The following is a 25,510-nucleotide window of genomic DNA, read 5'->3' as shown; positions in this document are numbered from 1 at the left end:
CATAAAGGAGGAGAACAAGCTTGTGCATTCCAATTTATCAATATTAAATTGCTATACTGTAAACAAATGAACTCCGTATGCTCAGAAAACGGCTGTGTTGAAGGTAGACTTCACAGAGAGAACATTTGGAAAACAGCACGACAGATTTCACTTTATTGAACGTACAGATTTCCAAACATAGTTGCTGTAAACCTGCAAATACCTTGTCACGGAGCAGGATAAGCTCTACTGTACAACAACCTTGCCTCAACAATCGCTGTTAGGTAGCCCTCAAGGAAGCAAAGAGGAGCCATCAACTGCTGTAATTACATGATGGTCAATGACTGATGTAAGCTTGCTACACTCGCTGGAAATATGTTATTAGATACAAAAAAAATAATAATAATAATAATAATAATAATAATAATAAATAATTTAGTGAAGCTCTTCCTGAATTACTTTATTGGGAACAGAAATTACAGGCAATTCCGATTTGAAAGGTCAGTTTTGTGAGGGTAATGAATCCAATGGGGACATGTTCTGGTGACAATTGTCAATGGGAATCTTCATTTTGGACAAAATTTCCACGCATTCTCTCATTTCCTGCTGTCTCTCCAAGACAGAAAATTGAAAGAAATCTCCCCAAAAGGGACACAGACAGCAAAAAAAATATAGGCGTTATAATCCTTCCTCACACAAGTGTTAGCTATGCACTTAGGAGATATTCTCCATTTCAGCAGCCTGTGACGTCTCCAGACATGCGCATAGCGCTCTGCACTGAAGGCATACTGAGCAAGTCGTCATTCCAGAGCACTGTGCCATGACTGCAACTGCTGTGTACATTCACAGGAGAATCATAGCAGCTCAGTTATTTAAACGGCCGGAGCCCACGAACCCGGAAGGAAGACCCAGTGAAGATGGAAGCCCTGTCAGTGCGCCGCTGGAGGGCTTCATTTTAGGCTGGGTTCACACTAATGCCGCAAGCGGCTCGTAGCAGGGTGTCTGGTGCATCCCTGTTCTCCATTTCAGGGACGAATCAGGGCAGAATTTTTGCCTGAATTTGGACGTGAAACTGAGCCAAAGACACACAGGACCTCTTTGCAAGCCGCTCTGCAGCCGCAATGGAGATATGTAAACCAGCTCCATAGAGAGACGGTCACAATCTCCTGTCAGGAGAATTGGACGGGGGAAACCCGCATCCAATTTGCACTAGTGTGAACCCAGCCTGAAGGTATGTCTTTCATAATGTGCTAGTGTGCAATGCATACTAGCACACTATGTCACTACCTTGCAGGGGGACTTAAAGTAGAACTATAGGCAAAACCTTTTTTTTGCCATCTGTGTCCCATTGGGGAGATTTCCCTTCACTTCCTGTCCCATAACCAAAACAGGAAGTGAGAGGAAACAACATCACCAGAACTAGGGTCCTCATGGGAACATTTCCCCTCTATTACTTTTCTGGGAACAACCCAAAATTTAGGATTTTCTTTTACTTTCACTTTCAATGATAATGGTAAACAGGACAAATAGAGTTCTAATCCTGCCCCACTTTGTTCATAACAAAAAAAAAAAAAAAAAAAGTTTTGCCTTTAGTTGGTCTTTAATCGTAACTGTGAAGATTACTATTTCAATAAAGAAAATTTAAAGGCAACCTAAAAAAACTCTATAGTCAAGCCTAAATATTTTCTGAGTGACTGAGCTGGAAAAAAAATACGCTTCCAGAGAAGCTGGAAGTCCTAACCTTTACTTTATTAAAAGATGTTTTAAAATTGTTACACTTAGCATTTTAGAGATAAGACAGGATTTAAAGCCCAACTTCAAAAAAAATATAAAATCTACCCTTGCAGTGGGGCTCTGCAAACTACATAGATTAAAGCGTTTGTTACCCCAACACTTCATATTTCTGATATGTCCCTGCTGTACCATGTACTTGTATGACAGTCTCCTGTTCTCTTTGTATGGCTTACTTTGTGTGGAATTCCTGGTGTTTTGCCAGTCTCTCTGCTTTCCTAATAAAAACGGACCACACTAAGCAGGAGAGCACACCATGTTCAGTTCTCTAGCTGGGAACTCAGTGTGCTCTCCTCCAATGATCGGGCTTGTACTGACACACCCCCACTGCACAGCCATTTGTAAAGAAGCTCAGTTTGCTGCTGCTTCTCCTTCCCCCCAGCTCTTATGCAGCTGAGAACAGAGGGAATGTAATCACTTATAAAAAAAGGAGGGGGGGTATTTTGCCATTCATTTATATTTTAAACAAAATGTGTTGTTTTACAAGGTGGTCGTTTACAATCACTTTAACTGTTCGTTAAGTGTGGGGGATTTCATAACAAGCTCCATCACTTACCTTATACTGCACGCTCCAACACTTTCCTCTTTTGCCTGAAGAGCCAGTCTTTGGGCAGAGCCTCAATGTCTTTGCTTAGGCCTCATATACACTGCTGCTGGTAAACAGACGTTTAGGAGCAGATGGCCATTTTCTTCAACTGCTCCTGAACTCTCCTCTATTTTATCTTATCAGTACATGTACACAGGGTCATTTATAGTCATTCCAAGGCAGTTGTGTTGAGGCTTTTTTTGGAAACCAAAAAAAATGCGTTCAGAAGCTGTGTTTAGGAGGCATTTCAAAATGTCAAATGTGGCTAAACACGTTTAGGCGTGTTTTCGTCTAGTAGCATTTTTAAAGGAAAATATTTAAAATTATTATTGAGCCTTGAAAATGCTACCAACACACCAAAAACTCAATTATCACTGTATGCAAGCTTGATATACCTTGTGCTATTCCCCTCATCAGCCAATTATGCCTTTTCCAAGAGAACGTCAAAAGGTGGCAATTGACATGCATGTAAAAATTAAAAAAATCTCTGGGTAATTACGCAGCTGAACATACAAATTAGAAGAGTATCCTGTGGACATGCGTTGAGCCATCAATGGATGTGTCCAGTAGCAACGAACTCTGGTCTTCTCACGCAATTTTCTACGTCTTTGCAGCCTCAGCAAAAGCAACATCAGGAGCATTTCCTCACACATTCTCATCATGGGATCCATATTAACAAACCAACCAAAAAAATAACAGCTAGCTACAAGCACACTGCTTTCTCAGCTGCTACTCACACTGTTCTCTCAAAGAATGGCGGAAATAGTTAATAAATACTTGTTTTTAGTGCTTTCTAATCATTTGGGGAGGGGCTCCTGAGGTTATTTTCAGTAAACGCTCCTGAAGCCAAACGCGGCTTGTAAACGCTGCTAAACACACGTTTTTTTAAATGTGGATTACTAGCTGTGATGTTCCAGCGTTCAGGAGAGGTTGAGAAACGTCCCGTGTACATAAAGCATTACACTGCAGGGACAATAACCCTGTACTGTATATGTATTGGAGGCTGGTGCACTACCAAAGCCAGTTGCAGCTCACAGAGGAGCTGCAGGGGATCAGCCGCAGCCTTAAAAAATGTACTCTGCTGGAGCGAGGAATAAGGCAAGTATTTTCCCAAAGACAGTGCAGGGCATTGCAAGGATGGATTTTTTTCATTTTCATGGAGTTGGGCTTTAAAGAATTACCGTTTGAAGAGTGCTGCTATATTGTATGTTTCCTCTAAAAACATTGCTATAGCGTAAATGTTATAAATGCTCGGACATGCGCAACTAGGACGTTGGTTTACACGTTTGATATTCACTACTTTAAGGCCGGTTTCACACGGGCAGATCGATCGGGTCTGCCTGTCAGTTTTCTAGGAGGACCCGATCGGACAATCCATTGCCCTCTATGGAGCAGCGGGTGTCAACGGACATGTGTTCATCGGATGACAGTCGGATGTAAACAGACAGGCGGTCTGTTTACACCCGACCATCCATACAGGAAAGTCAGCTGTGTCCGTGTCCCCCCTGCATAAGCAGAGCAAACATGGACCTGTCCATCCGCTGAGCAGGCAGATCCGCTGGCGGAGAGTGCCAGTGTGAAAGGGGCCTTAAGCAAAACTCCAGGGAGAGATTTAAAATTAAAAAATGAACAACTACTCTAGATTAACAACCTCTCTCTACAAGAGAAGGAACCTGTGACATCAACAGAAAGAAAAACTGAAAGGAGCATTTTTTTTTTGTTTTAGGGGTAGGATTTCGCATAGAATGATAAATGAATTCAGTGCCTGAAACTAAAATTGAACTAGATGAACTTCTGTCTTTTTTTCAGCCAGACTAACTATGCAAAAAACATTTTTGCACTTAAAGTGGTTGTATGCCCTGAAAAAAATAAGAATAAAAAAAACCCTGTAAGGCAAATGCATAATGAGCTAGTATGCATCGCATACTAGCTCATTATGAAATACTCCCCACAGAACGAAGCGCCTGCACCGCTTCCTGGTCACCGCTGAGGGAGCAGACATGTTCCCTCTGCGTTTCTTTCGGGTTAGGCGGCTCTGGCACATGCACACGGGAGTCCTCTTTCTGGCAAGCTACGGCAGCATCGGCCGGACCTTCAGAGCGCATGCGCCGCTGACGACAGCGGCTGCATGCAAGGTTAATATCTCCTAAACCATACAGGTTTAAGAAATAAGCCTTTAATTGGGTAAAATGAATATCTGTAGGAAAATATGCGCAAGCAGGGTATACAACCATTTTAAAAACATATTTAAACACCTTCCCTCCCGACCCATGGTAAAATGACAGCCGGATGGGAGCACTGTTGTTCTGGGAAAACGTCATATAACGTCTTCCCAAAAATGTGCCTCTTGCCGGGCCACTCAGCGGTGCGATCTGTCACTGGCTGTGTCCACCAGACACAGCTGATGACTGATCACTGTACGGGCCTGCTGCCAGTGTCAGGTAATCGCTGTGACCAGTCAGAGCAGATGACATGACAGTTGTAAACAATGGAGGGCTTCCTTTCATGCCATCCATTGTATACAATTGTGTCGCAAGCTGTGATTGGCCACAGTGAACACATGGTACAGACATGCAAATCACAGCCCATCTGTACCATGTGATAAGCTGTGATTGGTCAAAGCTAAATCACATTAAAGCGGAGTTCCACCCAAAAGTGGAACTTCCGCTTATTCGCCTCCCCCCCCTCCCCCCCGGTGCCACATTGGGCACCTTTCGGGGGGACGGAGACCTGTTTTTCAGCACCTCACTTCAGCAGACGGCCCCATGGCAAAGCTCGGCCCCCTCCTCCTTCTGTCGCAGGGCCAATTAAAAAGCACAGCCCGCCTCGTGCAGTAGGGCTTCAGTGCCAGGTTCCCTTACCGGCAATGGCAGCTGGCTGCACCCAACAGCCGTTCCGAAGATCGGAATTGGCTGGGGTGCCGACATTGCAGGCTCCCTGGACAGGTAAGTGTCCATATATTAAAAGTCAGCAGCTGCAGACTTCACATTTTTAGTGGGGTGGGCGGACCTCCGCTTTAAAAATACACTGAATGTACTAGTTTAATTCAGTAAAAATGCTTGCTTAAATGAAATTCATAACGTGAAAAAAAAAAAATCCTGATCACTTTCCCAGAGTAGCACAGTGTTACTATGGTAACACTGTATTGGTTTGATCAGAGTGTGGTGGGAATATATATATATATATATATATATATATATATATATATATATATATATATATATATATATATATAAATTTTTTTTTTTCCCCCGCCATAGTTTGCGGACTCTATAACTTTCCTACAGACTAAAAAATGTACACTGGTTTGTGTTATTTTTAATCAAAGAAATGCAGCAGAATACATTTTGACCTAAATTAATGAAAAAAAAGATTTATTAATTTGCAAAATTTTATGACAGAAACAAAGAAAAACTTTTTTTAATTCTTCTTAATTTTACGTTGTTTTTCATTTATTTAGCAAAAAAATAAAAAAATTCAGTGGTGATTAAATACCAGCAAAAGAAAGCTCTATTTGTGTGAAAATATCATATGGGTACAGTATTGCATAACGGCACAATTGTCACTCAAATTGTGACAGTGCTGAAAGCTGAAAATTGGCCTGGGCAGGAAGGGAGTAAAAGTGCCTAGGATTGAAGTAGTTAAAAATAACGTAGACTCCCTTAACTGTGGGTTGCAACTAACCAGCAAAGGGGCAGCAAGAATTAGTGGTGTCACAATACTGCATACACTGTGTGGTAAGGCTTGTGAATCATAAAAGTGGCTAAACAAAATTACAATTAAATTTGGCAGGTATTTATTTTTGATTAATGTGCCCCTTTAATACTTGAAGTTCTGTATGTCTCATATGAATGCACTTAACTTTCGGTTGTGCTCTTTGCATTATAGATTACAAAAAAATAAAAACTTAAAGCAGGTTTCAGGACCGTGTAAATAAATTGGAATAATTTATTGTACAGTTCTCAGAAGTACGCAAAGAACGAACTTTCACATTGTTCATACCGATTGTTGAACCTTGGCAAGCAACAATCTATATATTTATGACTTCCATAACAGGGAAAAGCAAATACAAACAGGTCAACTGTCCACAAGGCATAAAACCAAGCTAAAAGACCGTTCATGCGCTTTATTCTATTTTTTATATAAAACATGAAAGCACTAAAAAGATAAAAACTTGACTTACGCTCCATGAAGCAGTGGATCAAAAGGCGGATGCTGGGCACCATATACATGTTGAATGCTAATTTAAGAGGGGATACAAAAAAAAAAAAAAAAATACAACACTGTCAATACACGGTACTACAAAAACAAAAGCATTAAGACTTAAACATCAAGGATCTTTTCCTAAATTCACATAATAGAATTTTCTGTAGGAGTCTTTGTGCTTCCATAACAATTGTGCCACCTCTAAAGATTTGTGATGCTAATATCATAAACAATATTACCGCAGGAGAAAAAAAAAAATATAGCATTGCCTGAGAGATTATGATCTCGAATAAGATTTCCTTAAAAGAGAAGTATGGGATTAGAAAAAATAAACAATCGTACCTTCCTAGGTGGCTGCAGCACCCATCCCAGCTGCAGCTATCCCCCTGCCTTGAAGACCAAGAACAGAGTGATCAAACACCACTGAATGCTGAGTTATTGGTCTACAGCCTGCAGAGAATTGGTGATGATCAATCACCAGAGCACTGAGCTGTGCAGGGGGTGGGAGCAGCTGGCTCAGGCTCTCAGCAGTTCATATGGTCGAGATCTTTTCGGAGACTAGACTAGGCTCGTGATGTTGGCTGAAAACGGGTCACAGGAGTGCAAAACTAAAAAGCTTTGGCTATACTTCTCCTTTAAAGTGGAATTCCGAGCTAAGATTAACTAATCTAGAAAACACACATACACCCCAAGCCTCCTATCTAAACCATTCATCGGGCTAGGTTCACACCATTATAAAATCACATACTGTAGATCGCAAATAACTATGAATTTGCAACAACTGCATGCACCAACAGCCAAAACACGGTGCTACTGAGCAGACCTGCAGGCACCCCCATGCACTGGAAAATGCAGCAGGTTTTCTGGTGTGTGAAACTGCATGGTGCCAAAAGCACCATGATGTTCCTATGGCCACATTTTTCAAAAAGGGTCCGGGAGCTTTCCCCTGCATTTCCCACAATTACAGCAGCCCATTCAAATGAATGGGCTGCCGTGCCCGCGCAAACACAAACCGCACCACCCGCAATAGTGTGAATCTGACTTTAGTCAGGTCAAGTTAACAAGGTTTAGCCTACTTGCACAAGTGGCCCATGTGCATCATATCCTGGCATTTTCAGTTCCATGGGAGGCACAGATGCAGCACCCAGCCCTGCTGCCAACAGCCTGTCAGAATCCATAACTGTCTGAAATACACAGCAGCTGGACGCTGTACTGAGCTTGCTCACGTTTAGGGCCATATGCATTCAGGATTGTTTGCCCACATACACACACACACCTCTGGGTGCATCAGAACATTTTGGGGAGTATTTTGGACTTTTAGATTAGGTTTCATTTTAATGTACTGCAGCGATTACCGTATTTATCGGCGTATAACACGCACTTTTCCCCCTGAGAATCAGCAATTCCTGCTGCCTCGGAGTGACAAGGAGGGGACGAGCACCGCTGGATTACACACAGCAGCGTTCTCCTGTGTATCCGGCGCTCAGTCACACACAGTCCCACCACCCTGGCCCGGCACTGGACCACTGTTCTGTCCATCATATGAGCCGGGGCGGGACTGAGAATGACTGAGCGCTGGATACACAGGAGATCACGGATCTGTGTAATCCAGCACTGGCGATGCTGCAATGATCATCAAAGGCAAGTCTGCAGATGGATATTGAACAGGCTGCAATGATGGGCATGTTAGAGGCTGCAGCTGGGCACTAAACAGGCTGAACTAATGGGCACTGGTGAGGCTGCAGATGGGCACTGACCCTTATTTCAAAATGTAAGGTTTTTTTCTGAAACTTCCCTTTTAAAGTTATGGTGCGTGTTATACGCTGATAAATACGGTAGTTACAGGGGGTAGGATTTTAAAACGCATCTAAAATCGGAAAGTTACTTTTTTTTGTAGCTTTGGATAGAGTAGGGAAGGGTTAAAACCAATATCCGGTTTTTATTTCTGCCTGTGTCCTGTTGGAGAGTTTTCCTTATATTTCCTGTTACAGAGATGAGAGGAAAATGCTCCAAAAACAAAGGGAAACACTCTGACAGTTAGCACCAGGACAGGTCCCAAATGAAAGATATCCCCTCATCTTCTGTTGTGGTGACAACTCTAAAACACAGATTTCCTGTCACTTGTTGTCCCAGTGATATTGGTCACCAGGACAAATCGAGAGTGAGGACACACACCAGGAAGCACCTAACAGGACACTAGGATTTCCAGAAAAATAAAAAATAAAATAGTTTTTAGAGATACGTTAAAAGTAATGCAGCAATAAAAAGTTCCAATATGACTCTGTACTTTAGGTACGAATGCAAAGAACACAGCAGTGACAGTTTTGTACATTCAGGCGGTGTAATCCGTTCATCTCTGTAGGTTTGGTCTGAGAGTTAAATTGTGACTTTTTTTCAGAATCACATTTTTCCAGTGTAGTGCTCCTCATCATTTTTCCAGGAATCTCCTCTTCTTCTTTTAGTCTATGCCTGGCTATACAAGTTTACCGTTATCTGCCCATATTCTAAAGAAATTGTGAAATCCATTTTAGTTTACTTCTGCAAAACTATTTCCCTACACATCACAAGACAACTCCAGCTTCATTCCTACCAGCTCTTATCTGTGTGCCATTCTAAAATCATGTGTGCCATGAGAAATACACGGACTGCCATTGGTGACCCCCCTATAAAATATGTGGTTTTCTAGATGTCATGCTGATCCTCTGGCTTGAATATTTCCCGAATTGTGGACTCAACATATGTATGAAACAAATGAAGTCAGAACTCCTTGTCTGCTTGCTTGTTTCAGTCTTATGCCTAAGGCTTGGTTCACACTGCTGCGACATAGGATCTGACGTGTAAGAACCCAAATCACATGACATGTCAAATTCAATGTTTTCCTAGGAGAGCCGTCTTAACTGATGCTACACAAGTCGCTCTGACTTTAGAAAAGGTTCCTGTGCTACTTGGGTCCGACTTAGGTGTGATTTCAGCCATTGTACAGGCTCCTAAATAGCATCCAAGTCGGATCAAGTCAGAAGGAAGTTGCAGGCAAAAGTCATACGACTTTGCCTTTGCAGCAGTGTGAACCGAACCTCAAAAGTACTGAATGCAGGCAATTGGCATTATAAGTCAAGCAAATAGAATTTTCAAAAGGAAAAGCAGTGATGACAGCCTACAGGTTTTCTAGTTCTCTTACTTGTTCTGGGTCGGTGACTGAAGCAGGCCACTGGACCACAATTAAAAAACAGGGAACTAGAAGAAGCAGGTCAGAGATGACGGCCCCATACTTACTCTGTGCAGGTATCCTTTATACACTGGCCTCCTGCATTTAGATCAGTGTTTCTCAACTCCAGTCCTCAAGGTGTCCCAACAGGTCATGTTTTCAGGATTTCCCTCAGATGAAGCGGCTGTGGTAATTACTAAGGCAGTGAAACTAATCAAATCACCTGTACAAAGTAATGGGGAGCCCGAAAACATGACCTGTTGGGGCGCCTTGAGGACTGGAGTTGAGAAACACTGATTTAGATAAAGCAGTGTTTCTCAACTCCAGTCCTTAAGGCGCCCCAACAGGTCATGTTTTCAGGCTCCCCATTATTTTGCACAGGTGATTTCATTAGTTTCACTGCCTTAGTAATTACCACAGCCGTTTCATCTGAGGGAGATCCTGAAAACATGACCTGTTGAGGCGCCTTGAGGACTGGAGTTGAGAAACACTGGGTTAAAGAATATGTTAATCCAACATTTCAGATTCCTGTTATGTGCCTGCTGTACCATGTACTTGTATGAAAAAGTATCCTGTATTGCTTCCTTTGTGTGAAATCCCTGTTGATCCTGCCAGTCCCTCTGCTTTCCTATTAAAAAATTGACCACACTTAGCAGGAGAGCACAGTGTGGTCAGTTCTCTAGTTGTGCTGGGAACACAGCATGCTCTCCTCCAATGATCAGACTTGTGCTGACAACCACCCCCCTCAACATACTCACAACCTTTCACTGGAAAGATCAGTGTACTGCTGTTTTACCTCCCCTAGCTCTCTGAGCTCCTTATGCAGCTGAGAACAGAGATTATGTAGAATATTACTATATATATATACATATTTACACACACACACACACACACACACACACACACACACACACACACACACGTAGCAAAATTATAAACGCAACACTTTTGTGTTTGCCCATTTATCATGAGCTAAACTTAGTGATCTACAACTTTTTCTATGTACACAAAAGGCCTATTTCTCTCAAATATTGTTCACAAAACTGTCTAAATCTGTGCTAGGGAGCACTTCTCCTTTGCCAAGATAATCCATCCACCTCACAGGTGTGGCATATCAAGATGCTGATTAGAAAGCACGATTATTGCACAGGTGTGCCTTAGGCTGGCCACAATAAAAGGCCACTCTAAAATGTGCAGTTTTACTGTATTGGGGTGGTGGGGGGTCCGAAAACCAGTCAGTATCTTATGTGACCACCATCTGCCTCACACAGCACATTTCCTTCGCATAGAGTTGATCAAGTTGTTGATTGTGGCCTGTGGAATGTTGGTCCATTCTTCTTCAATGGCTGTGCAAAGCGGCTGGATATTGGCAGGAACTGGAACATGCTGTGGTATACGCCAAACCACAGCATCCCAAACATGCTCAATGCGTGACATGTCCGGTGAGTATGCTAGCCATGCAAGAACTGGGATGTTTTCATCTTTCAGGAATTGTGTACAGATCCTTACAACATGGGGCCATGCATTATCATGCTGCAACATGAGGTGATGGTCGTGGATGAATGGCACAAGAATGGGCCTCAGGATCTCGTCACGGTATCTCTGTGCATTCAAAATGGCATCAATAAAATGCACCTGTGTTCGTTGTCCATAGCATACGCCTGCCCATACCACATCTACAACACTGACATCAGCAAATCACTAACACAGATTTGTGAACAATACTTGAGAGAAATAGGCCTTTTGTGTACATAGAAAAAAAGTTGTAGATCTTTAAGTTCAGCTCATGATAAATAGGGGCAAACACAAAAGTATTGCATTTATAATTTTGCTCAGTATCTATTTACACACACAGTTGTGCTCATAAGTATACATACCCTGGCAGAATTTATGATTTCTTGGCCATTTTTCAGAGAATATGGACGATAACACAAAAACTTTTTTCACTCATGGTTGGTGTTTGGCTGAAGCCATTTATTATCAATCAACTGTGTTTATTCTTTTTAAATCACAAGCAACAGAAACTACCCAAATGACCCTGATCAAAAGTTTACATACACCAGTTCTTAATACCGTGTATTGCCCCCTTTAACATCAATGACAGCTTGAAGTCTTTTGTGGTATTTGTGGATGAGGCTCTTTATCTTCTCAGATGGTAACGCTGCCCATTCCTCTTGGCAAAAGGGCTCCTGTTTATGTAAATGCTTGGTCTGTCTTGCATGAACTGCACGTTTGAGATCTCCCCAGAGTGGCTCAATGATATTGAGGTCAGGAGACTGAGATGGCTACTCCAGAACCTTCACTTTATTGTGCTGTAGCCAATGACAGGTCGAATTGGCCTTATGTTATGGATCATTGTCGTTTTGGAATGTCCAAGTAAGTCCCATGCAGAGCTTCCTGGCTGATGAATGCAAATGTTCCTTTAGTATTTTTTGACAACATACTGCATTCATCTTGCCAACAATTTTGACCAAATTTTCTGTGCCTTTGTAGCCCACACATCCCCAAAACATCAGCGATCCACCTCCGTACCTTTCATCGTAAGCCTTGTTGACTCCTCTCCAAATGTAGTGTTTATGGTTGTGGCCAAAAAGCTCAACTTTGGTCTCATCACTCCAAATTACTTTGTGCCAGAAGGGTTGAGGCTTGTCTCTGTGCTGTTTGGCGTATTGTCTGCGTATTTCAGATACTTTGTGGCAATTGTGTCGTAATGGCTTTCTTCTGGCGACTCGACTATGCAGCCCATTATTGTGCATCGTGAAACAGCCACGCCACATGTTTTCAGAGAGTCCTGTATTTCACCTGAAGTTTTTTGTGGGTTTTTCTTTGCATCCTGAACAATCTTCCTGGCAGTTGTGGCTGAAATTTTAGTTGGTCTACCTAAGCGTGGTTTGGTTTCAACAGAACCCCTCATTTTCCACTTCTTGATTGGAGTTTGAACAATGCTGATTGGCATTCTCAATACCTTGGCTATCTTTTTATATCCCTTTCCTGTTTTATACAGTTCAACTACCTTTTCCTGCAGATCATTTGACAGGGAGACAGAGAGACACCTTTTACAAGGTGAGGGTTCACATATACTTTAAAAGTAATGTCACTGTTATATACTTTAGTAGCATACGTATTTCTCAGCAGTATGGGCGACTTTTCCATCTTATGCCAGAACAAAATACAGTAAGGCTGAGTGCTTTGTCATCATTCAGGAGAAGCCTTTACATTTTTTATGTAGAGGCGGGAGGATGATGTCATGATTTCCCACTTGGCCAATCAGAGGAAGCCATGTATTCACTGATAAAAAAAATAAAACGCTTTTCTTGAAAAGCGGAGGAGCACCCAGCCCGACTTTAGTTCCTGACAGCAAATGGAAAGTCACCCAGACTGCTGCCAGAATACATCGCCACTTTCTGTATTACAGCACACACAGCTGCTACTTAGAAGCAATTTGTTTGGACCAGCTTGGTCCAAACATACTAAAAATCTGAAGAAAGCTGAAATTCTACTTTATACTGCGGCAGATCACATACATGTACATGATTCGGCTTTTCTGGGTAAGGGGCGAGCACATGCCCGCCACCCCAGCTGTGGTGATATGCGCTCCAGCACATGCCAATCAGCAGGTCCCGGCCAATGATTTATGGCTGGGAAACACTGATCAGTTGAGCGAATGGCAGAAAAGAGCCCTGTGATGGTAAACACAGGGCTCTCCACAGACAGCAGCTATATTCCGGTAAAAAGGGGTACATTGCTTAGTGAACACAGCACACATTATTAGGCACACAGTTAATCCTTTGACTGCCCCTAAATATTAGCCACTTCCCAGTCAGTGTCATTTGTACAGCAACACCGATTAGCACTGATCACTGCATTAGTGTCACGGGAGACGTCAGAGTCAGTTCGTGTCATATTTCCCTCCACACTATCACAGTCCCACTATAAGTCGCTTATCATCGCCATTAGTATAAAACAAAACAAAAAATTTAAAAAATCCTGTATCTTTACCATAGTTTGTAAATGCTATAACTTTTACGCAAACCAAATATACGTTTAAATATACTTTTTTTTACTAAAGATATGTAGCAAATACAATAAGGCCTAAATTTATCAAAATGTTCAGTGGCTCATATATACACACACACTGAAAGTTTAAAATTACACATACATATATATATATATATATATATATATATATATATATATATATATATATATATATATATATATATTTTACTTTCTGCTATAACACATATCCAATAAGGTAAAAAAAAAAAAAAAACTATATAAAAAATATATAACCAATTAAAAACCCAGTGGTGATCAAAAACCACCAACAGAAAGCTATATTTGTGTGAAAAAAAATGATTGGGTACAGCATTGCATGACCGCGCAATTACCAGTTAAAGTATTGCAGTGCTAAATAGTAAAAAATTGCCTGGTCATGAAGGGTAAAACTTCCTTGCGCTGAAGTGGTTAAACAAAGAAGGAATTATTTGAAAAATATGGGGAAAAAAAAAAAAATAAACACCATTGCCAATACATTTATAGTCTGCCCCTGTATGCACAGAATTCTAATTTCTCTAAATACAGCTAAATTGAACTCAGGTAAACACCCAGGGGTTTATTTACTAAAACTGGAGAGTGCAAAATCTGGTGCAGCTGTGCATGACAGCCAATCAGATTCAGCTTGTTCAATTAGGCTTTGACAATAAGCCCACGTTCACATTGGGCCGATTTGGCATGTCAAATCACATGCCAAATGGAGCCTATTGCCGGCAATGGCACCGTCCGAATTGGTGTAACGCTGACTTTGCAGCGCCGCACCGATTCTCAAAAGTACTTCCTGCACTACTTCGGGGGCGATTTCAATAGACATCTGTGCATGAACCCACACAGATGTCTTTCAAGTCGCCCCCCAAAGTTGGAGTAAAATGCAGCTTTGAAAGTGTGTGAGTGTGATTTCAAAGCCACGTTCAGTGTGAATGAGAGCATAAGAGAAGGTTTGTCAAAGCCACTGTGAATGGGGGCTTAGGGTAAACCTAAACACAGGCACGGCCTACTCTTCTGAAACAGCCATACAATTGGGAAACATTAGCAGCAATGACAAACAAAACTTTTGTTGTATGTTACAGCAAAAAATATTTTATGAACAACCTCTGTTATATGCATTTAAAGCAAAACTGAAGTCATTTTACAACAGATTGTGAGCAGGCAGGCTATTATCGCATGCAATGTTTGCAATAAAATAAACCTATCTGCCGCCTCATAGTCTTCTGTGCCATGTAAACTGAGCTGCTCACACAGAATAAGGAAGTACCTGAAGAAATGTAAAAACAAATCAATAAAATCTACATTCCCATTTACTAATGGCAGTAGCATACAGATTCAAATTAAGTACTGCCCATTGAGCGAGCAAAGTTCAGTTTTAAGAAAAAAGGGACTTTATTGAATTAGTCCGATTGTCTTCAGAAGGGAACTCATCTTTGAGGCTACGTGTCTTATTAAAGAGGAGCTCGAGTCTCTCCCATAAAAAAAAAAAAAAAAAAATAGAAGTCAGCAGCTACAAATACTGTAGCTGCTGACTTTTAAATATAAGGACACTTACCTGTCCAGGGATCCAGCGATGTCGGCACCTGAGCTGATTCTTCAATTGGCTTTGGATGCAGACGGCAGGCATGTTAGGTAAGGGAAACCGTCAGTGAAGCTTTCCGGCTTCACAGTTGGTTTCCTACTGCGCATGAGCAAGTTGTGCTGTGCTTTGTGAATGGTCCTGCAGTTTTCTGCGACTTGTGTGTGTCCCAGAAGGCTGCGGGAGAAGGAAGAGGGGCCAAACTTCCTCGCAGATTGCCTCAGCCATCTGACCCAGAAGTGGGTGCAGTTTCCTGTCAAAACCTGGTACCCGCTCCCCCCTAAAAAGTGCCAAATTGGCAGTAGAGCAAACAAGTGGAGCTTCCCCTTTTGGGTGGAGCTCTGCTTGAAAATGTATATAAAGCCAAAATTATTTTTTTTTTTCTAAATGGCAGAGATGGGTTACTAACTCTGGTCTACATTATTTTGTCCTAGTAAGCATGAAAAAAAAAAGATTTTTTGAGTTACCAAAAAGAGGAATAGAAAGCAAACCTTCCAAAGAGGACACTTGTTGCACTAATATCTGTCCAAGAGAGATCTTCCCTCATTTTTGGGAGATTTCTTATGGCGCAAGGTTTGCGGGAATGGCAGGGCATTTTTCAAGTAAATAAACTATGCAAACAATTGCAAATACATCGCGTTTTAGATGCCGTTGAAAAGTAATGACACCTGAACCTGCAATCTGTGACTGAAGGACATTTTGAGATCGCTGACAGAATCGCAGGTCTGGCTTAAACTTTCTTATTTCCTAGTGTTTCTGCTGTGATCCCAAAATGCTCAAGTGTGAATGGGGCCCAAAAGGAACATCTACACAATAGAAGTTTTCTGACAGGTTTGCTCTAAGTGGGCCATGATACAAGGGGTGATATTTTAGGTGGTATATTTGCAGACCCTCTCAGAGGTTACACAAAATATACTAATCAGCATTACTATACATTATTAAAAGGCTTATTCCACCTTTTATTAAAAAAAAGGTAATAATGTATCCATATTGAAAAAAAAAAAAAAAAAGAAAACAATGTGCATGGGTGCAATGCATAAATGCATAGGCTCCTGCAGACTCCTCCTCTATGGATCTTTGGCTATGGAACTGGAAGAAGTAAACAACAGACTACAAGGGTGGTGATGTTGTCTACTTGTGCGCAACTGAATGAGTACCACTGCCGCATGGCAGATGGAACTTGTAGTCTTCCTATTCACAGAACCCTGTGAATGGGAAAACTGCAGCCAGTGTAGAGAGAACAATTTCCATTAAGTCCCATTCACACCAGTAGGTGTGTACAACAAATGGTCGGTGATGTGTTGTTTTAAAGAATTCCTCTACTTTATTGCAATAACACTTCTTTAATCTCTATGTGCAGCTATGTTGCCACATGTAACATGCTGATTTGTGAGAAAATTAACTGCAATTTTATCACAACACACACCAATTGCTTATAAAAGGCAATGCGTTTTGGGCAACAAGGCTGGTGTGAGCAAGACCTTAGGCAGCTCTCCCAGGAGAAGTGGCCAAAGGTCAGATGTTTATTTGAGTAGGGACTGGATGTGCAAGCAGGAAACATCCAAAAGCAGAACATATAAAGTCCAAATTTAATTTTAAAGTGGTTCTAAAGACTAAAGGTTTTTACCTTCATGCCTCCCCCCCAGCTCCCCCAATCCCTACCTGAGCTCCCTCCAATCCAGCGATGTTCATGATAGTCATGGCTGTCCCGGGACTTTCCCTCCTCATTAGCTGAGACAGCAGCGGGAGTCCACTGGCTTCCACTGCTGTCAATCACAGCCAGTGAGCCAAAGAGGAGGGGGGGGGGGGGGCGGTGAGCCATGGCTCTATGTGTCTTATGGACACACAAAGAAGCAGCTCGAGAGCGAGCACGCAGTGGTGTCCCAAGGGCAAGTGGCTTTCTCTGGGGACACAGCTTGAGAGGGAGGAGCCAGGAGCACCAGCAGAGGACCCAAAAAGAAGAGGATCGGAGCTGTATAGAAAGTATAGCAAGTACAGTATAGAAAAAGGTTGAAACCTTGTGGACTTTAAAGGGTCCCCTTTATTATTATACAGGATTTATATAGCACCAACAGTTTACGTAGCGCTTTACAACTTGAGGGTAGACAGTACAAATACAATACACTTTAATACAGTAGGAATCAGAGGGCCCTGCTCCTTAGAGCTTACAATCTAAGAGGGAAGGTCAAGAGATACAAGAGGTAATAACCGTGGGTGATGTTCTGATTGAGAAGATAAATGTACAGTTGTTAGGTGGGGGCCAGATAGGCTTCTCTGAAGAGATGAGTTTTCAAGGATCGTCTGAAAGTGGATAAAGTAGGAGAAAATCAGACGGATTGCGGTAGAGCATTCCAGAGGATGGGAGAGGCTCTGGAGAAGTCCTGAAGGCGAGCATGGGATGAGGTGACAAGGGAGTTTGAGAGCATGAGGTCTTGGGAGGAGCGAAGAGAACGATTAGGTTGGTATTTTGAGACTAGGTTAGAGATGTAGCTGGGGGCCAGGTTGTGGATGGCTTTGTAAGTTATAGTTAGCATCTTGAATTTAATTCGGTGACTGAGTGGCAGCCAATGGAGGGATTGGCAGAGGGATATAGCAGACGCTGAGCAGTTTGTGAGGTGGATGAGCCTGGCAGCAGCGTTCATGATGGACTGAAGTGGGGATAGCCTATTTAGAGGTAAGCCAATGAGGAGGGAGTTGCAGTAGTCGAGGCGGGAGATGACCAGGGAGTGGATTAGAAGCTTTGTGGTGACATTGGTTAGGAAGGGGCGTATCTTGGAGATGTTGCGGAGGTTGAGGTGGCAAATTTTGGATAGTGATAGAACATGGGGTCGAAAGGTTAGTTCAGAGTCCAGGATTACACCTAGGACTTTGGCATGGGGAGATGGGTTGATAGTTGAGCCATTGATTTTGACAGAGAAATCAGGGGAAGTGGCACCAGAGGGAGGAAATATCATGAGCTCGGTTTTGGATGGGTTGAGTTTGAGGAAGTGATGTGACATCCAGGCTGATATGTCTGCTAGTAAGTTGGTAATGCGTGAGGAGACAGATGGAGAGAGCTGGGGGGTGGAGAGATAGATTTGGGTGTCATCAGAGTAGAGATGATATTTAAAGATGTGGGAGGCAATCAACTGACCCAGGGAGGTGGTGTAGATTGAGAAAAGAAGAGGTCCAAGAACAGAACCTTGGGGGACACCAACGGAGAAAGGAAGAGGAGAGGAGGAAGTAGAGTTGTAAGCGACACTGAAGGAGCGGTGGGATAGGTAGGATGAGAACCAGCGAAGAGCACAGTCACGGAGACCAAAGGAGTGGAGTTTACTGAGGAGGAGGGGGTGGTCCACTGTGTCAAAGGCAGCAGAGAGATCCAGGAGAAGTAGTACAGTATAGTGTCCACTGGTTTTAGCTGTTAGGTCATTTGAGAGTTTAAGGAGAGCAGTTCCCATGGAGTGTTGAGGGCGAAATCCGGACTGAAGGGGATCAAGAGATTTATTCATGGTCAGATGGTTGCTTAGTCGGTTGTAGACCAGTCTTTCAAGAAGTTTGGAGGAGAAGGCGAGCAAGGAGATGGGACGTAGGTTGTTAAGATTGGTGGGGTCCAGTGAGGGCTTAAGTATGGGGGTGACTAGTGCATGTATTAGAGAGTTTGGGAAGATGCCACAAGAGAGGGAGAGGTTGAAAATGTGAGTTAGAGAGTGTATAATCGAGTCAGAGGGTGAACGTAGCATTTGTGAGGGAGCAGGATCCAGGGGCAGGTGGTTAGATGAGTGTTAGACAAAAGTTTAGCAACCTCATTAATAGTAGCAGGGTTGAATGAGGAAAGTAATGATTGTATCTGTGGACATGGGGTGTTGCATGGGGGAGGTTTTTGCGTATTGGAGATCTCCTCATGAATTGTACCAATCTTAGTTTTGAAGTGATTGGCGATCTCCTGGGCAGTGAGTGAGTTTGTGGGTGGAGGCAGAGGAGGACAGAGTAGAGTGTTGAAGGTAGAGAAGAGTTGACGTGGACTGCATGAGAAGATGTTAATGAGCGTAATAAATTATTAGGGCCTAGTAAGGTTGAACAAAGTGTATATTGGACTGATAAAAATCAGAGGGATCCTGGAGGGGTAGTCTGTTGAGATTTGGCAATCACACCAACTACCCCGTAGGTCTCATTCACACAGCATTTTAGTGAAGGCTGTGGAAAGAATCCAGCATATTACTGAGGTTGGATTCACAGGTGGATGTGGAGAGTTTGGACTGCTGAGCCTGCACAAATCAATGAAAGGCCGATAGCGGCCACAACTGTCGGCCAAAAAACCCAATGTAATTGCACAAGGATCGATTACCTGCCGTTAGAGACAGATTATCACCCCTGAATGCTAGCCATTTGTGTCCAGGGCCAGTCATCTGTCCCTAACTGCAGGTATTTGCTGGTTGGAACAGCAGCAGACACCTGCAAACATTGTCAGCCTGTCATTGCTTTGTATGGGCTGAGTGGCTGCAACTATCCACATCCACATCCACCTGTGAATCCAGCAGCAGGAAAATGATGGACTCTCATCACCTGGCATTCTTTGTACATCCAGTTCCTGCTGGAGGTTCTTCTTGCTGTCTGTGTCCCTGTTAGGAACATTTTCCCTTACACATTGTTCAATCACACTCCACACTAAGTTATCTGGCATATAATAACCAAAGCTAGGAAAGAAGAAAATTGAAACCAAACTTGTGCCATTTCTACACTTTCAGAACCAAGTTAGAGATTAAGTCATGAAAGTGGGTGTAAATCACTAATCTATAACATTTCATATAATCTTTAACATTCATAAAATATATAAATTAATTTTCAAGATTTCAAAAGGGCCATAAAGGTCTTTATAAAAGAATAATTCCAGACATCGGCTTGTTATGCATTCATACATTAGTCCATGTTAGACCAATTCAGAGTGGATAAAAATCGTGGATTTTTAACAAACTATTTTGATATAATTCGGATTTATTTAAAAAAAATGCTTTTGGAGTAAAAATCTATCTAAAGATAGTTTTCTATTTAAGATACATTAATAACTTTGTTTATTCGGCATGAAATGGAGCTTAGTTATGTAGCATGAGGCTGTATATTCTGCAATATTTACATTTTTGGTAAACTCATTCAATGAATCCAAGCTCTGCAAGCTGAGAGAACATGCACAGCATTGATGCATTCACACAATTTCACACTACCAGCAAGAATGAGTCCTTACATTTAAAGAGCTCCTGTCATTTCAGATCTATCATGGCAGCGCCTGTTAGCGGGCATCCACTCACCTGCTGCCGCCATGTCCCTCACCTTGTTGCGTCACTGCCGCATCACCAGCCATCCCATTAAAGCAAATAGGACTGTCAGTAAGTCAACAGTGGGTCAGAAGATGAGCTGCTGCAGGACAGAGATGACAGTTGCTCTTTAAAAATTATTTAAATGGAGTCGATTTAAATCAAGCCTTTTTACAAGTGATTTAAATCAAATCCACCCTGGACCAATGTAACTATGTATATACCATTCCAGGTCGATGCTGCTGGAAGCTGGAAATCAATGAAGTAGACACGTTACTCTACTGATCTCCACTTGCTTTTGAGTCCCATGCCAAATGGCTGGTCATCTGCATCGTGAACACAGGTGGGTTGGCTGCACGGCACAGGCGTCATTCAGAGAATACTTTGCATATGCTGAATTAATAGTGTTCTCTGACTAAACAAGGTGGAGAGATGGGGCAGTGATGTCACTCTCGCCACCTCCTCCAACCAGAGAAAGCTTTGCGTTCATTCAGAAAATGCCAAGCATTTTCTGGCACCACTGCTGAGGGACTTATCTCCTATGTTAACAATGTATCAAGTCAGCTGCCCAGCACAGGACTCAGAAGCAAGAGGAGATCACTGGAGTATCAGAGTCCATCCCCAGTGGCATCGGCCAGGTAAAGTATATACCCGAGTTTTTCAGCACATTTTTTAGGCTGAAAAACCCCTCGACTTATACTCGAGCGAGGGTGCCCATCTGCAGCTGTACCTGTGATTACTAATACAGCGGGTGTCTCCCGCTGTGTCATGCAGTCTGTTCGGCAGCCGTCCATTGTAACAAAGCCCTGCCTCCTTCTCGTCCGTGATAGACGAAACTCCGATACAGTTTCCCAGCATTGTATCAGTGTTCTATCACCAAGGAGGAGGCGGGGCTTTGTTACAATGGACGGCTGCCGAACATATTGCATGACACAGCGAGAGACACCCGCTGTTTTAGTTATGACAGCTACAGCTGCAGGTGGGCACAGTGAAGCTGCACAGGGGCACTGCTTACCAGTAGCTGCTGCATTTCCCACCCTAGACTTATACTCGAGTCAATAAGTTTTCCCAGTTTTTTGTGGTAAAATATTCGGGTCGGCCTATACTCGAGTATATACAGTACATAGTTACATTGGTCCAAGCTAGACCAGTGTATTTATGTAGAATGTGCCGATTCCTGGAATGATTCTTTAAAGCGGAGTTCCAGTCATATTTTTGTTTATTAAAAGTCAGCAGCTACAAAAAGTATAGCCGCTGACTTTTAATAAACACACACTCACCTGTCCCACAGTCCAGCAGTGCACTCACCCACGCTGTGTTCTCCCAATGTCCTCTCTTGGTGGTGCCGGCATCTCTACTATGGGCACCCAGCTGTGATAGCTTGCAGCTTTACAGTCGGGTGCCCACTGCACATGCATAAGCAGCCCTTCGCTCTGTGACTGGTCCCGAAGTCTTCTAGGACCTGTCATGTGTCCCAGAAGACTTTGAGAGGGAAAGCTTCCAATCGCCTAAGGCTACCAGAACGGAAGTGGGAGCAGGTACCTGTCAAAATCAGGTACCTGCTCCCCCCTACTCCCCAAAAGCTCAATCTCCCAAACAGGAGCTGGGGAGAAAGCCTTAAAGCGGAAGTTGCACTTTTAGGAGGAACTCCACTTTAAGGTACCTCCTGTTATACAGAGACTCTGTGTTCCTGTTACACAGTTGTGCTCCTACGCTGTCATCCTGCCACCCAGACTTTTAATGTTTGTACACAAGCATTGCTCACTGTTGTCATCATCAGGGAACCTGCAATGAGAAATTCCATGTAGCCATCACTGGAGTACATTCATATTGACAGGAAATGGCTGCAATGAGGGTGTAAAAAAAAAAAAAAAAAAAACAGCACCACTGGGATGCAACATCTCAAAAACTTACAACTGGGAGTATGGCCAAAGCTTTTTGGGCCATATTTCTCTTCTAGGTCACAGGATGGGTCCCTTCTCTCTGCACTTCTGTGCCCAGATATAGCCGACAGCAGGCTAAAGCCCGCTGTCAGCTGAAGTCACAGAGCCAGTAGCCAGTCCAGGCTCTGCAGGGATCCAGACAATAATGTTGGGGGGGGGGGGGTGACTGCAACCAGCTGAATCTACAGTAAATATATCCTAAACGGTGTACATTTAGGAGATATTTATAGTACCTATAGGTAAGCCATATTGTAGGCTTACCTATAGGTAAAAATCATGCATGGGAGTTTATTCCCACTTTAAGTTAAAAATGCCCCAGTACCTTTCTGTGCCCAGCCTCCACACACCTACCTGAGGTCTGTAGTCACCAGTGCTGGTTCCCACTGATCTGCATCACTTCCCCGATCTTCTGGGTTCTGGAGGCAGGTAGTGATAGAAGCAGGGTTGCCACCTCATCCCTTTAAACCCAAATACGCATGAATTACCCAGGTTCTGAGGCTAATGTACAGCAGATGAAACACCAAGTGAGTTTAATTACCACCTTAATCAGCCTCAGAACCTGAGTACTTAAGTGTTTGGTGTTAAAGGGATGAGATGGCAACACTAGATAGAAGCGACTGCTGCCCTCAGTCAAATTACTGGGAGGAGTGAGTGAGCAGGAGCATGGCTTGCCAGGCATGGTTTCTGTATATCAGGGGTAGGCAATCTGGGGCCGTCCAGCTGTTGTGGAACTACGTTTCCCATGAGGCCTTGCAAGGCTGGCAGTTACAATTACTCCCAGAGGCATGGTGGGACTTGTAGTTCTGCAACAGCTAAAGGGCCCCAGGTTGCCTACCCCTGCTATACATGGACAAGAGGTGACCTCGGGAGTCCTCCAAACTCATTTCTAGCCACTCTCCAAACGTGCGCTCTTTTATTTGATTCAATGAGCTGTGTGTGAGGTCTTTCCTACCTAGCAGCTCATATAAAAACACAGGTGGGCTGCAGTGCAGGAATGACAGCTCATTGGGGTGAAAGAAGAGGTTTGGTGTTGAGCTGGAGAGGAGTTCAGGGGACGCCTGCGCTCATCTCTTGTCCATAGAGATAACAGACGTGTACAGCGCTGACACGGAGCGTGCACACAGGTGGGGGTCTCCTGACCAAGCCCCCCGCTAAGCAGACACCTATGCGTACACGCGCTCAGCAGTAGAAGTCAAGAGAAGCAGAAATATAAAATATATCTCACACACCGTATAAGTGTGGACCTCTTCTACCCCCACAGAAAAATGTATGGGTGTAATATCAGAAAAGAAATCAATCACAAACCATGGGAGACCCCATTGTAGATGGGGGGAGGGGAATGATAAATAAAGCAAAGCCTCCTATTGGAGGGAACCCTAGGACACTCCATGCTGCACCCACCTACATATCACTCAGTTAGGCTCCCTATCTAGAACATGTACATTCTATTCTGCTTCTTCTGACTCCAGAGGATGGCACCAGTCATCACACAGGCATGGTGTCCCCAGAGCACAGACCATCAGGGACCCCCCGGCTGTGGTGACTTCTAGGGAACCCCCAGGCTGTGCGGATGGTGACAAGGAAGTCCTGGTGACACTAGTGTCAGGAAATTAGCCATTTGTCCCCACAGTGCCTACCTCCCCGGTACTTTAGAGACGTTCCTCTTCCAGAATTGCTTTCTCCCCGTATCGCTCGCCATTTCCTTTCCACATCACCGATCTCCCGGGAGAAACAGACGGATCGCACCCGGCTACTCAATTTTTTTCCCCAAACCCTCCTATCCACTGTGACTGGAAGTCGCCATGTTTGGACGGGCAACAACCAATCCCGCCATTGGTCGAGCTGACAACCTGAGGGATGTCGTCCAATCAGAAGTGGCGATGCTTAGCATCGCGGAAGTCAACAAACTTTTGCCAGCACTTAAAGGTCCCTGTAATATAGTAATGACGTTCCGCAGCCCGGTGTTCCGCCCACTTTACGTCACATGGGAGTGACAAGTACGTAACAAATGTGTCTCCTCTAAGGACGCCGCCATGTTTATGGTTCTCCAGCAGGGATAGAAGCAGGGGACTCAGGCGTATAATGTAACGGAATGCAAAAAAGCAAACGTTCCATTCAGAGATCTTAGTTCCATTCGCGCGGCAGATGAGATCTCTGTTCTGTGATAATGTTTTTTTTTTCATGAGTACACAACTAGATTTTTTTTTTTTTATCTTAATGAGAATTTGTCACCACCTCATAACTTTTAAAGCGGTTTTCCACCCCCTTACGAAAAAATTAAAAGTCAGCAGCTACAAATTCTGTAGTTGCTGACTTTTGATATTAGAGCACTTACCTGTCCAGGGTTCCCGCGATGTCGGCACCCCAGCCGATCTTCATCTTACGGCTTCATAGACGGTTCCCTACTGCGGATGTGTAAAGTGTGCTGCGCTTTCTAATTGGCCCAGCAGCGGAGGAGGGGGGCCGAATAGGGTTGCCACCTGTCCGGGATTAACCCTGACAGTTCGGGTTTGGAATCCTGCATCCAGGTTTCAGACTGCCTGAAACCCAGACACATTATTCAGACTGGACTATGGCTTCCCAGCAGGGTTGCTGGCTGCAGTTGTCTAAGCTGAGAGTGTCTGTTACACTCTCTTTCATGCTGCCCAAAGCCAGCACTAACACCCCCCCCCCCAAACAAACACACAGACGGGAGAGGAGAGAGGGCTCCATCTGCACCTCTTTCTCCCACCCCTACCCCTCTGTCTGCCCACATTCCAATCCCCAGGGCTGTGCCTCAGAAAAGAAAAGTGGGGGCCAGAAATTTGAAGTCCAGCAGCCTCAGATACATTTGGATGAGAGTTGCTGACTGCCAAGGGGTGAGTGAGCTCACCATCCATCCCTGTC

The 25,510-nt window shown here is 43.5% G+C and overlaps 1 protein-coding gene across 4 annotated transcripts in view; it reads right to left on the bottom strand.

The window, feature by feature from the left end:
• Nucleotides 1-24,542, bottom strand: part of TBC1D22A (TBC1 domain family member 22A) — a 919,143-nt gene extending 894,601 nt beyond the window's left edge. For 2 of the 4 annotated variants that reach the window (XM_073619716.1, XM_073619717.1), the window contains exons 1-2: nucleotides 24,262-24,542; nucleotides 6,540-6,596 (exon numbers count right to left, since the gene is read on the bottom strand). In XM_073619716.1, coding sequence (XP_073475817.1) covers nucleotides 6,540-6,596; nucleotides 24,262-24,323 — 119 coding nt within the window. In that variant the 5' untranslated portion in view covers nucleotides 24,324-24,542. The remainder of the gene's footprint in view (nucleotides 1-6,539; nucleotides 6,597-24,261) is intronic. The other 2 variants (XM_073619715.1, XM_073619714.1) reach the window with 2 other exon arrangements.
• Nucleotides 24,543-25,510: the final 968 nt, after the last annotated feature.

This window comes from Aquarana catesbeiana, linkage group LG03, assembly GCF_042186555.1.
Source record: "Aquarana catesbeiana isolate 2022-GZ linkage group LG03, ASM4218655v1, whole genome shotgun sequence".
Classification (NCBI taxonomy): Eukaryota; Metazoa; Chordata; class Amphibia; order Anura; family Ranidae; genus Aquarana; species Aquarana catesbeiana.
This window is presented reverse-complemented; position numbering and strand designations above follow the sequence as displayed.